Below are 13,674 nucleotides of genomic sequence, written 5' to 3'. Positions count from 1 at the left end.
ATCATGGTAGTAGTAGGTGCAGCAGTAGCAGAAATAGTGTCGTATTAGTGGTAATAGTAGCCGTAGTAGCAGGTACATGTCGCATTTTGGTCAGTTGAACATCCATCTCAAGATGTGCCAGATGTTTTATCTTGATACAGTAAGCTGTTCCAAAAATATTGCTGATACGCCTGTATCAGCAATCTGTATGACTATAGTATGTTTGGATTTAGTTCAACATTTCCCTCAACGTTACCTAAGATATTCACTTCAATATCCTCAGCCTTGGTAGTATTCACTACAGAAGCAGTAGTTTTAGGGGCAGAAGTAGTAGCAGTTGCAGTAGTAGTAGCATACTAATATTGCCTTGTCATCCAATTGATCATCTCCCTGATCATTTCCTGAAAGTTCAAAGTTAATATACTCAGTCATACCTGAATTACGCCTATTTGAAAACCCATATAAACATAATATGCTTTGATTTGGTTCAATACTCTCCTCAATATTCCCTGAAAGGCTCACCGAATACCCTTCGTCTTTTTGGAAAGTAAAAGGTTTAACATGCCCACCTTTCTCGATAATATATACTGTATGTAGAGAATGGACGAGTTTCCTAACTAACAACCCTTACCCTGAGGACTGTGAGGGACGGGGGGGGGGGCTGATATCCCCAAAAACATAATTACTGAACCTTTCAACATTTATGAACAAAATAGCTGTCTCAAATTTTTGATTGTATGTGTTTGGAAAATGATGGGTATGGGTAGGGGGGGGGGGTGGATGTCCTCCAATGAGTTTTGACTCATAAAAATGACACTAGAGCTTACGATGTCCAATCAAATGATCTCCCTCAGAAGTTTATACGACCACCCATTCCATAAAAACCTTAGGTGCCTTTGGGGCATTACTTACAACCCTTGCCCCTGGACTCTGGGAGGTTTTGCCAGCCCTGGAGGCGTCTTTATAGGATATTTGGACTGTTTTGAACAAAATGGCTATCTCACAATCTTCAGTCACATAAGTTTGGGGAAAAGAGGCCGTCAGGGGGCCGTCAGGGGTCTAGTCACCCTCCTATCACTTTTGACTCTTAAAAGGGAACTAGAGCTTTCAATTTCCAATAAAATGTGTCTCCCCTAAGTTTATACGACCAATTTTTCAATAGAAACCTTATATGCTCCTAAGGCATAGCTTACAACCCTTGCCACCAGGCTCTGGGAGGGGGTTGTGTTAACCCTGAAGGCCTTGTTATATGATCTTTGGACTATTTTGAACAAAATGGCTGTCCCAAAGTTTCTATCAGATGCATTTGTCAAAAAAAGGACGTAGGGGAGGGGAGATAGTTGCCCTCTTATCCCTTTTGACTCTTAAAAAAGGTACAACTTTGACCTCCAATCAAATGAGCACCCTCCAAAGATTATAGGACCACCCCATACTTAAAAGCCTTATATATTTATAATGGGCAACTAGTATAATTTATAGCTCTTACCCTGAGGACTCTGGGGGGTTGATAACCCAAAAACATAATTACTGGACCCCAAAAATATTATTACTGGAACAAAATACCTGTCTCAAAAGTTGATAGGATGTGTTCTGAGAAATGAGCGGTGTGGAGAGCGGAGTTGGTTGCCCTTCAATCACTTTTGACTACCCATTGCTGATGCGCTCTTTTGACTCTCTTTTGGTACCCTTTTCACCTTAATTACCTTAAGTTACCTTCAATTGCAGCTTGGAGCAATTTAAGGATTTCTCGTTGTAGAGATCCAGAGTTGACAATTTGAGTGGAATTCAGGATTCTTTAGTGACCATGTGCACTGTGCTGATCCATAGCTCCCCAGTGGAGTATACACTCTCTGGAGGACCACTCAGCTTCCAGTCTTCGTTTCAAGATGTCAACAGATTCAGCAGTAACAGTTTTTTTCAGAGAGCTTATTGCAAGTGTTGAGGATTCTTCAACAAAAGAATTGAGCGCGGGCTCTGGATAGGGTAGGCTGCTTAACAAGTTTCAACTGATGACCTCTAAGTTCTTGAGTTAGGACCAACATGGGAAATAATGCTGGGAGTGTTTTAACCCTTAATAACTCACAGCCTTACAAGTAGTTGGAATTGCAGCAGAAGTTGGAGTAGTTTAGTAGGACTAGCAGTAAAGGACTAGTAAGACTAGTAGTAAAATAAATAAAAAAGACATAAAATAATTTTTACATATAAAAGAAAATTAGGCAACTGCTCCCACCAATGAAAAGAATAATCCCATCACAAAAACAAAAATTCCATGAAAGATAGAATCACGTCAAGTTACATGTAGATTGAAACAAACAAAGTGTAGACTAAACAAAAAGAGGCTTTTACACTTTATTTTTGAAAGCTTACCTTCTTCCTTTAATGTAAAAGAGCTGAACAAAATCTGGGACGTGCTACAAGAATTGCCCTTAGGAGTGTCTAAATCATTAGATGAAAGAACAGAATTTGCAACTTCCAAAGGTTCATCGTTCTCAATTTGCAAAAGATCCATGATTTCTGAAAGATAGAGCGACTGAATGATAAATAAAACACTACAAAAGACATTCTAAAATAAACTATATTAGCAAAAACCAGAGGCAACTTCAAGCCAATAATGGCCAACAAATCAAGGATAATTAAAAAGGCTGTCAATCTAAATAAAGAAAGGGCATTAGGGATTTTGCATCACAAGCAGCATTCCTAGAAGACAATAAAGGGGAACAAGGGACATCCAAAAATAAAAATAATTCTAAAATAAACTATATTAGCAAAAACCAGAGGCAACTTCAAGCCAATAATGGCCAACAAATCAAGGATAATTAAAAAGGCTGTCAATCTAAATAAAGAAAGGGCATTAGGGATTTTGCATCACAAGCAGCATTCCTAGAAGACAATAAAGGGGAACAAGGGACATCCAAAAACGGCTCAACTCTATGTGGCTCTTACAACGGTTGCCACCAAGTTAAAATAAGTTATGAAAGGTTATGAGAAATACTCGCACCAAGTTTTAAATAAAGACAGTTTTCCATATAGTATAAATCATGTTCAGGTCTTTAGTTGGGAAGAGGGCATTGGCCCTACTCCTCTTTATGGTAGTTTTGCCTGTTTTGAGTTGAACCGGGTCATTTATAGTCAGAACCCCAGAAAAATTTGGACCTTATTTGCGTAATTTACGTGACATTCAATCGTTGCATGGGTGATTAACCCTACTTTGACAAAGGCGATACAGGGGCAATCTAAATAACTATAGGCAATTAGCTGATGCATCCAAAGCGAACCACTTTTTTGCTTCAAGTCCGTTATTAGATGAGTTTTACAATGGGATGTTTTGCTTTAAATTAGAAATTTTGGGCAATAATTTGATGAAACAATATATCAATGTTTCACTTTTTATATTTGTTATAATGATTTTGATATCTCAAATCATTTTTTTTTGCTCAAACTAATTAACTCTTTGCTTTGCCAAAGTTCAATACCAAAAATTGTAATCAAAGAATATTTTACACAATTTTTTCCAAACATTGAATAATACAAAAAGAAGCTTTGATGACATAAATGCTTACCACAAAAATCTAGATTTGAAATTACATGGGCTCAGCCTCCAGATAAAGAAAAATAAAATATGGCTATTCAAAATTTTTGGCTATTCAAAATCAGCGGCATTTCATGTTTTTCCCAGAAAATTGTTTGCACCTTAGAGTGATTAAAGAAAAATAGCACGTTTTTGCAACTGAAAGTAAGGATCAACATTAAAACTTAAACGAACAGAAATTATTACGATATGGGGAGGATACCCCTCCACAATATCTCGCTCTTCACGCTAATGTAATTTAGAATGCTCAAAAAGCTATCTCATTCTAATTTAACAAACCTTGTGTTTCACATTTTGTTTGTAAAGGATTGGGATACAAAGTCGTAATTTAGCTAAAGAGAAAAGTATTTAAGAGGGGCATCTCCTACATCCTACCATTGAAAATTCCCTAAAGAAAAATTTGTCTCCTGCAAGAACGTCTGTTTACTTTCCAATAGTAAATACTATGTGTTAGCAATAGGCTTTTCTTTTTTGAATCAAATGAAAAAAAAGTTTTTTAACTGAAAGTAAGGAATGACATTAGAACTAAAAACGAATATAAATTATTCCGTATATGAAAGGTGCTGTTCCCTCCTCTACACCTCGCTCTTTACACTAAAGTTTGACTCTTTGTTACAACTGTACTTTTTAAAACAATAAAAACTGTAGTGTGAAGAGTTAGGCGTTGAGGAGGGGACAAACCCTTTTCAAATACGGAATAATTTCTGCTGGTTTTTAAGTTTTAATGTTGCACCTTACTTTCAGTTATTTAATTGCTGGACGTTTTTCAACTAACAGAAACAAAAGAGCACAACATATTCCATAATAAGGTAAATTCAAAATTTCTCGAGTGCTTTCCTGAATGTAACACTAAATTCTGTTCTAGTGATAAACCATATGTAAATTCAAAAATAAAGCGACTGATAAAACATAAATTGCACCTAATACGAAAAGGTCAATAGAACCAAGCAAAACAGTTTGCAAACCAAATAAAATGGAAAATCAAAGAGGCACGAGCAAATTACTAGGAAAATGAAGTTGACCATCTTTTGGAGTCCAAGCCCTCGCAGTTCTTCAGTAAAGTAAAAAGTCTGACTGGTAAAAGCTCTCAACTAGTTGAATTCAAGAAGGAGGAGCCTCTAGAGAAAACTGCAAATGATTTAAATGCCCATTTTGCTTCAATTGTGCAGTCATACCCCCCTCTGCAACCTGAGGATCCTCCAGTAAATTTAACTACTCTTTCAGATGATAATTTAATTGCTGATATTTCATCGGCAATTATAATCCGTAAACTCTCTTCGTTAAAAAGAACTTCCGTTGCCCCTTTTGACATTCCAGTTGCTCTCATTAAAGCATTTGCTAAAGAATTATCATTTCCCCTTCAGATAATTTTCAATAATATAACAAAAACAGGATATTTTACAAAGAAATGGAAGAAAGGGTTTATTACCCTCATTCCCAAGAAGAGAGCAGCTAATGATTTCTCTGGTGTCCGGCCGATCACATTTACTTCAGTTTTTAGCAGAATATACAAAAGCTTTGTTGCCGCATGGCTGAAAAAATATTTTTTGAAAGTACCTGATCGAAAGCAATTTGGTAACACCCCTAAGTGTTCAACAGTTCATTACCTCGTTAATTTAATTTACTTTATTTTATAACACCAGGATGAACCTGAAAAATAAACAAATTTAATTGCAATTGATTTCAGAAAAGCATTTGACCTTATTGATCAAAAATCCTTTTAGAAAAAATTGGCGAAAAAAATATACCCAGCTTTATTATTAAAATCATCAAGAGCTTCTTGACAAATAGAGAGCAAACTCTAAAGTATAAAGACCAATTTTCCACTTCTCTGCCAGTTTTTTGCGGAATTCCACAAGGAACTGTGATTGTGCTGCTGGGCTTCCTACTCATGATAAATGAAATTGCTGCTGAGCTGGGGGACAGATGGAAATACGCTGACGACTTGTCCTTAACAGAAGTCGTATCTGAGGATTTGAAGAGCAATGCTCCTGGTTTCATCGACCAAGTTACCTCAGAGGCGGCTGAACTAAACATGGTCGTGAATAAAGACAAATGCTTGGTCACGACACTTTCTTTTCTTCGGAATACTCAACCGTCTTTTGAACCTCCTATCGCTTCCGAGCTAATAAGTCATAAAATAAATTTACTTGGTGTGGTGATTTCTTCTGACCTTTCATGCCGGGAGAATACAAAGACAATTGTAAAAAAAACGCCAACAGCGCAATCCAAATGCTAAAAACACTGAAAAAATCTCGAGTTCCTAAGGACAAGCTGAAACTAATATTTTGCACTTTCATCCGCCCCTTAGGTGAATATGCTTGTCTGGTTTGGCACTTTGCCCTTACCCAGGATGAAACTGATAAAATAGGACGAGTTCAGAAGAGATCACTGCAAATCATTTATGGCAGTTCCCCTCTACCTTACTCCTTTTACCTCAAAGAAATTAAACTTGAATCCCTTTCTTCCCGCTGAGAAAAATTATGTCAAAGATTTGGCTCCTCCCTCCTCCAACATCCCATCTACCAATCATTTCTTCCCCTACCTTTTGTCCCTATAAGATCTCGCCCCCCCCAGGGAAGTGGCTGAGAAGATTCCAAAACTGACCCCAGTCCACTGTAATACCATGCGCTACAGTAAAAGCTTTGTGCCAAGCTTTGTGAAATATTACAATGATCTCTAGTATTTTTATTCTTTAGTTTATTTTATCCTGACGAAGTTTTATCAGACAATTTTATTTTCAATCTCAGGTGTTTTTATTTTTTAGTTTATTTATCCTGATGAAGTTTAATCAGACAACTTTATTTTGCTATTTATGACTAAGAGACATCATATTTGAGCCTTGCCCACGAGAGCTATGTCTTGTTTTTGAATTAAATGAATTTGAATTTGAGGTTCGAATTTAGCTCATTGTACAAAAAAAATACAAGAAAATTCGCAAAATAATTTTGGAAAATTTACTCCTTACATAAGGATTGCCCCCTCCTCATTACCTTACTCTTTATGCTAAAACAGTTAGCACTTTTGAAAAAGCTTCCTATTCTAATTAAAAAGCCCCTGTGTTTCAGTAAATGCTCTTAAAAAATCGGGACAAACAGTAAAACTTTAGCATAAAGAGCAAGGTATTAAGAAGGGAAACACCCTTCCTATATGGAGGGGGCAACCCTCCCCCTCACGGAAATCTCCTTTGGTGAAATTTCATCCAACGTAAAGAAAACCTTCACCCTGTCAAATTCCTACCAGACAGTTGCATCCTTGCTGAGAACCCCCCCCCCCTCCCTGTAAAATTGCTGGCAGACATTTCAGCCTGAAAAGTTCTCCTTAGCATTCTTCCATTTGAACAAGACTTTAATCTCTAATTGGTTTCTCAATCATTCTAAAAAATACCCCCTTCCATAGAAATTATTTCCCAGAAATCAAGACACGTGGAAAATAGCCCCAAAATAATTCCGCCAGAACATCTTTAATACAGTCATTAAAACTTTCTGTTTAGCCCAAGATGGTTGGCCAAAAATCAAAATCTTTGGCAATCTGTCCTCTTTCATCTGCAGAACACGCCCTAGCCACCTCAACCTTTCTCTCATTATAGCCCTAGTGAGCAGGATTGAACCATACTTTCTGAACAGTCTACTGATTTAAATACAGTCAGTCAGCTGGGAACCCAGAACAATCCGTAGGCAATTTCTCTGGAAAACATCAAACAAATCTTCATCTGCTTTTTAGAGCTCCCATGCTTCCAAGCCATATTTGACCACTGCCATCACTGTAGCTTCCAATATTCTAATCTTGGTTTGCAGACTTATCTTCTGATTCTTACAAAAAAAATTTTAACTGTGAAAAAAAAACACCCTGAGCCTTGACTATTCTACTTTTAACATCTTCACTGCTCCCAACGTATTTCCTAATAATGCTACCAAGGTCAGTGAAGATTTCCATCAGATCAATTTTTTCGTTACCCAACGTCACCTTTTCATCTTTACTTATTCCTAGCCTTAGTGACTTAGTCTTCTTAATATTTATTTTCAAACCTATTCTAGTACCCTGAACGTGCGAAACCTCTAAAATTTCATTCATTTTGCTCACATTTTGATCTAGGACACTTAAACCATCAGTAGAATCTAATTCAAGGAGATTTCTTCCACCCCATTTCATTCCATGGCAGGGGCAGATCCAGGATTTCTTTAAGAAGGGGGGGGGGACAAAATAAATTGACCTGGTAAAATTTTTTAGAGGGGTACAAAATAGGTTGATCCAATAAACTTGCATTAGGAGCAAGTTTAATTAATGCAAACTTGAGTTAATTAAATAATTACACTACTTTAGACTAAGCTAGGGGGCGCGCTCCCCCCTTGCCCCCTAGATCCACCACTGTTCCATGGTCTCCCATTGCCTTTCCCGTGCTTCTGAAGACAAAATCAATCAAAATGATCCATATAAAGGGGAATCATCGGCAGCACGCTAGCGCTGCCTAAGTAAAGAATAATGTGGGCAAAATATGTTTTTTTTTTCTCCATACCCGGGCACTTCGTATCAAACGAATTGTCATAGAAACTTTGAAAAGGGCTCATTCGGTTGGAAATTGGAGTGACTAATGTCCTTATTAATAGTCGAAAATGATTGGAGGGCAACTAGCCCCCCCCCCCTGCCCATCAGTCCCCCAAACACAGCCAATCCAAATGTTGAGATAGCCATTTTGTTCAGCGTAGTTGATTTCCAAATAGAAAATATTTTTTTGAGGAGGAAACTCCCCCACAACCCTCGGGGCAAGGGTTTTAAGTTATGCCCTGAGGACATATAAGAACGATGTTGGCACAATGTACTATTTATTTATTTTTATTTAGAGCAGGGCACTTCATATGGAAGGGGTCGTCGTAGAAACTTCAAAAGAAGCTCATTCGATTGGAAATTGAGAGTTCTAGTGCCCTTTTTAATAGTCAAAAGTGATTGGAGGGCAACTAGCCCCCCCCCCCCACGCCCATCATTTCCCCAAACACATCCAATCAAAATTTTAAGATAGCCATTTTGTTCAGCGTAGTTGATCTCCAGATAGAAAAATAATTTTTGAGGGGGACACTCCCCCAAACCCCTTAGGGCAAGTGTTTTAAGTTATGACCTGGGGGCATATAAGGTTTTTATAGAAGGCGTTGTCATAGAAACTTCAAAACATGCTCATTTGATTGGAAATTCCAAGGGCTAGTACCCTTTTTAATAGTCAAAAGTGATTGGAGGGCAACTAGCCCCCCCCCCTCCGACGCCCACCTGTCCCCAAGACACATCCAATCAAAATTTTGAGATAGCCATTTTGTTCAGCATAGTTGATTTCCAGATAGAAAATATGTTTTTGAGGAGGACACTCCCGCACAACCCTCAGGGCAAGGGTTTTAAGTTATGCCCTGGGGGCATATAAGGTTTTTATAGAAGGCGTTGTCGTAGAAACTTAAAAAAAAGCTCATTCAATTGGAAATTCAAAGGGCTAGTGCCCTTTTTAATAGTCAAAAGGGATTGGAGGGCAACAAGGCCCCCCCCCCTCCCACGCCTATCATTCCCCCAAACACATCGAATAAAAATTTTGAGATAGCCATTTTGTTCAGCATAGTTGATTTCCAGATAGAAAATATCGTTTTGAGGAGGACACTCCCCTGCAACCCTCAGGGCAAGGATTATAAGTTATACCCTGGAGGCATATAAGGTTTGAAATCTTTGTCGTAGAAACTTGAAAAAGGGCTCATTCGATCTGAAATTCAAAGGGCTAGTACCCTTTTAATAGTAGAAAGTGATTTGAGGGCAACTAATCCCCCTTTCACGCCTACCTTTTCCCCAAACTCATCCAATTAAAATTTTTAGATAGCCATTTTATTCAATGTAGTTGAAAGTTGTTGAAATTTAGGTCTTTAAAGATGACAACCTCTCCCCCCACAGCCCTCGGGGCAAAGGCTGTAAGTTATGCCCTGGGGGCATATAAAGTTTTTATTGAAAGCATTATAGTAGAAACTTCAAAAGGGCTCATTCAATTGGAAATTGAAAGGGCTAGTGTCTTTTTTAATAGTTGAAAGTGATTGGATAGTGACTAATACCCCTCTCGCGCCCACCATTTTCCCAAACACATCCAATCAAAATTTTGAGATATCCATTTTGTTCAACGTAGTTGAACGTTCTGGAAATTAGGTCTTTTAGGATGATAACCCCCTCAGAGCCCTCAGTGCAAGGGTTATAAGTTATGCCCTGGGGGCATATAAGGTTTATACAGAAAGTTGTTTTAAAAATCATAGGCAGCACGATCGCGCTGCCTCAGTAAAGAACAGGGACACCGAGAACAAGACAAGAAACAGGGACTAAGTAAAGAGGAGGACACTCCCCGACAACCCTCAGGACAAGGGTTTTAAGTTATGCCCTGGGGGCATATAAGAATTATGTTGGCACAATGTATTATGCATTAATTTTGTCCTTTAGAGCAGGGCCCTTCATATTGAAGAAGTTGTTGTAGAAACTTCGAAAAGGGCTCATTCAATTGGAAATCGGAGTGGCTTGTGCCGTTTTTAATAGTCGAAAGTGATTGGAAGGCAACTAACACCCCTTCCATGACCACCATTTCCTGAAACACATCCAATCAAAATTTTGAAATATCCATTTTGTTCAGCATAGTTGATTTCCAGATAAAAATTATGTTCCTGAGGAGAGTCCCCCAGAGCACTTAGGGAAAGGGTTGTAAGTTACGCCCCGGGGGCATATAAGGTTTTCTATAGAAGGCGTTGTTGTAGAAAGTTCAAAAAAGGCTTATTCAATTGGAAATTCAAAGGGCTAGGGCCCTTTTTAATAGTTGAAAGTGATTAGAGGGCAACTAGCCCGCCTCTCATGCCCACCTTTTTCAAAAACAAATCCAATCAAAATTTTGAGATTTTATTCAACGTAGTTTTATGTTCTGGAACTTAGGTCTTTGAGTATGACACCCCCCCCCCCACAGCCCACAGGGAAAGGGTTGTAAATTGTGCCCAGGGGGCATATAAGGTTTTTATATAATGCATTGTCCTAGAAAACTTCAAAAAGGGCTCATTCAATTGGAAATTGAAATGGCTAGTGCCCTTTTTAATAGTCAAAAGTGATTGGAAAGCAACTAACACCCCTTCCACACCCACCATTTACCCAAACACATCCAATAAAGATTTTGAGATAGCCATTTTGTTCCACACATTTGTTCAAAGTTCAGGAAATTATACCTTTCAGCAGAACACTCCCCCCAAAGTCTTCAGGGCAAGGGTTATAAGTTATGCCCTGGGTGCATAAGGTTTTTACTGAAATATTTGTTGTAGAAACTTGAAAAAGGGCTCATTCGATTGGAAATTCAAAGGGCTAGTGCCCTTTTTAATACTCAAAAGTGATCTGAGGGCAACTAACCCTCCTCTGACACATCTTTTCTCCAAACACATCCAATCAATATTTTAGACAGCCATTTTATTCAACATAGTTGAAAGTTTTGGAAATTAGGTCTATAAGGAAGACAACCCCCCTGTACCGTGAGTAAAATGATATATTTAAAATACAAAGAATAAATTTCCTTCTTTCTAAATATAATTCCGACTTCATCTAATTAAGTTTAAATCGAGTTTCAAAAAAAAAGAAAAGTCCTTAATCAGCAAAGAGAAAAATTGCAGTTAGCTTCAGACAAAGAACGGCGCTATCCAGCTTTGGATTTTGCTATGATAGTGGGCAATAAAAAAGATGCTACACACATTATTTCGAAGGAAGTTTAAATTAGAAGAGCCGTGTGAACGTTTGAATCATCAGAAATATTTAAGACCGATTATTGGATGGAGGGTTTGGCCCACCTCAGGACTTAGGTCAATCATGGGAAGCTCCCACAACACATGATCAGGACTTAGGATATATAGTGAAGAAAAGGGTTTTTCGTGCTCTTATTATTGTCGACAGAATTATATTGGCATTCAGGCATTGCGATTCAAATTATGCAGTTATTGTAGAGACTTGGTTATTATTTGCCGTCATTTGAAGTGACCCATTGCTGTACACCTCAACATGTAAGTCTCAATAAAACCATTGCTTTTCTATTCTGTGTTTATTTTATTTAATATGTCTGTATCTAGTCACACGACAGGTAATTAGTTCGTATGTCTCCAAGGTACGTTCCCAGAAGGAATCTGATTTCAAACCAAACGATGCGATTGTAAAATTACCCGGCGGAACCATAGATTTTCTTATCATTTTTATAGTTTGCTTAGCCTATCACTCGACCTAAGAAAAATTCACTCGGCGGAAACGGTGCGACCTTTAACGCCTTAAACGGCACAGTCTTAAGCGCTATAAGTGGCGCTATCGAAGAACTTATAAGGTGTAAGTTCACAGCTTTAAAGTACGATATTAGATTTGACGCAGTCAATATTTATGACCACAATTGCCTCAGTTATTTCTTTTATCGCTACAAATGGCGTCGGTCGGTATTTCTTTTATCGCTACATATGGTGCAGTCGGAAATTGGAGAAAATCATGCGAACTAATGACGCTATCGAATTTATAATTTAAATTTAATTATTGGAAAGATATAGATTCATAAATAAAGTGATTAGGCCTCTAACCGATAGGCTACTACAGAATATCCTATAAATTATTTCATAGGAGATAATGGCTTCCCCCGAAATAGGTAAAGTGAAAAAAAAAATTATTTCAAGTTACTCAAACTCAAAAAAAATGTCAAATGACTTAGAAGAACAATCAATAATGCGAAAATTAGTCTCGAAATATATAGAAATAGCAAAGTCTATCCTGCAGTACAATAGTCAATTAAATATTGACGAATATAAGATCCAATTGGCCAAGTTTGTAGAACTAACAAAAAAAGAGCTAGAAACGTTAGTCGACATGCTTCTATTAAGATTAAAAATACGGAAGAGGTTCAGGACAACTGTATGAAAAAGTAATACTAAATACCTTTTTGCAAGGGCTACCCCCAAAACTATATAGAATGGTAATATCCAAAAATATTCAGATGTCGGATCTTGCAGTTCAGGAGGTAGATCGATTGATCGAAGTCGACACGATGGTCGCAAATCACACTAAAGCGAAAATAAATAGCCTAGACGATTCAAACGCGAACCTAATCTTCAAGGGCGATCAGGCGTCTCCCAATTTCTTTTCAAGGGATAACTCCCCAGTGCCAAAAAGAAATGATACGCAAGAGGCCGCTAGGCAGAAAACAGTACGTTTTCAGCCTGTCAAACAATCTAATTATGAAAATAACCATACAATAATAAGATGCTATATTAGTAATCGACCTGGACACATCGCGAGGGAGTGCCGTTATGTCCCCAATAACACACCAAGAATTGCTGTCGGCAGTAGGCAAAATTATGGCAACCATTTGTTCGGAAGAACAAATTTTAACGCTGGTGGTGCACTAGGCTATAGCCAGGGAAAATTGTGCCAATCAGTACCTTACAACGCGTACCAACCAAATTTTTATAACCCTCCCCCCAATACACAAAATAATTATCGGCCGACGGGAAATACAAATTTTTCAAGCAGACGCCAAATAGTTAATTGGCCAACGAGAAATGAAAACTTTTCAAGCCAACAAAATTTGCAGTCAGCGCCAACTGCTGCCACTGACACAAAAAATCCAAACTATAGTAGTAATACCAGACCAAATCAAAAGACAAACGTGAATCAATTAGATATGCCTATGAAATTTCACGTGTCTTAATCACCACTACAGATACCGACGTATGAAACAATTCCACAGGGAAATGATTCAGGCCCCTCAGAAATATAAATTGGACCCTGAAGGTGCCCAGAATATTTTAATGGTTCAAAACAATAGTAGTACTGTCTTGTAGTGATAGTAATAATAAGTTACCTATATTTAATGACTTTTGTGTGGCAAATATTTACTTTAAGGCTTTAATTGGCTCTGGTGCTGCAGTGAATATTATAAACTCTTGCCTATTTGATATGTTGTCTCCCCATATTAGACAACAAAGAAATTTTAATAATCCCAATTTAACTAGTGTGACAGGACATAAATTGGACGCTAGAGGTTCAATTTGCCAAAACGTAAAAAGGAATAACAGAATATTTCCGACAAATTTTACAATCTG

General features: G+C 37.8%; 1 protein-coding gene across 1 annotated transcript in view; it reads right to left on the bottom strand.

Annotated features, from left to right (window-relative positions):
• LOC148952910 (uncharacterized) overlaps positions 1-13,674 on the bottom strand; it is a 77,683-nt gene that overhangs the window by 49,838 nt on the left and 14,171 nt on the right. The window contains exon 2 of the mRNA XM_089087823.1: positions 2,347-2,493. Within this exon, the coding sequence (XP_088943949.1) occupies positions 2,347-2,493 (147 nt within the window). The remainder of the gene's footprint in view (positions 1-2,346; positions 2,494-13,674) is intronic.

Source organism: Artemia sp. Qi Xiang Cuo, chromosome 4 (genome assembly GCF_049724085.1).
Source record: "Artemia sp. Qi Xiang Cuo chromosome 4, ASM4972408v1, whole genome shotgun sequence".
NCBI lineage: Eukaryota > Metazoa > Arthropoda > Branchiopoda > Anostraca > Artemiidae > Artemia > Artemia sp. Qi Xiang Cuo.
This window is presented reverse-complemented; position numbering and strand designations above follow the sequence as displayed.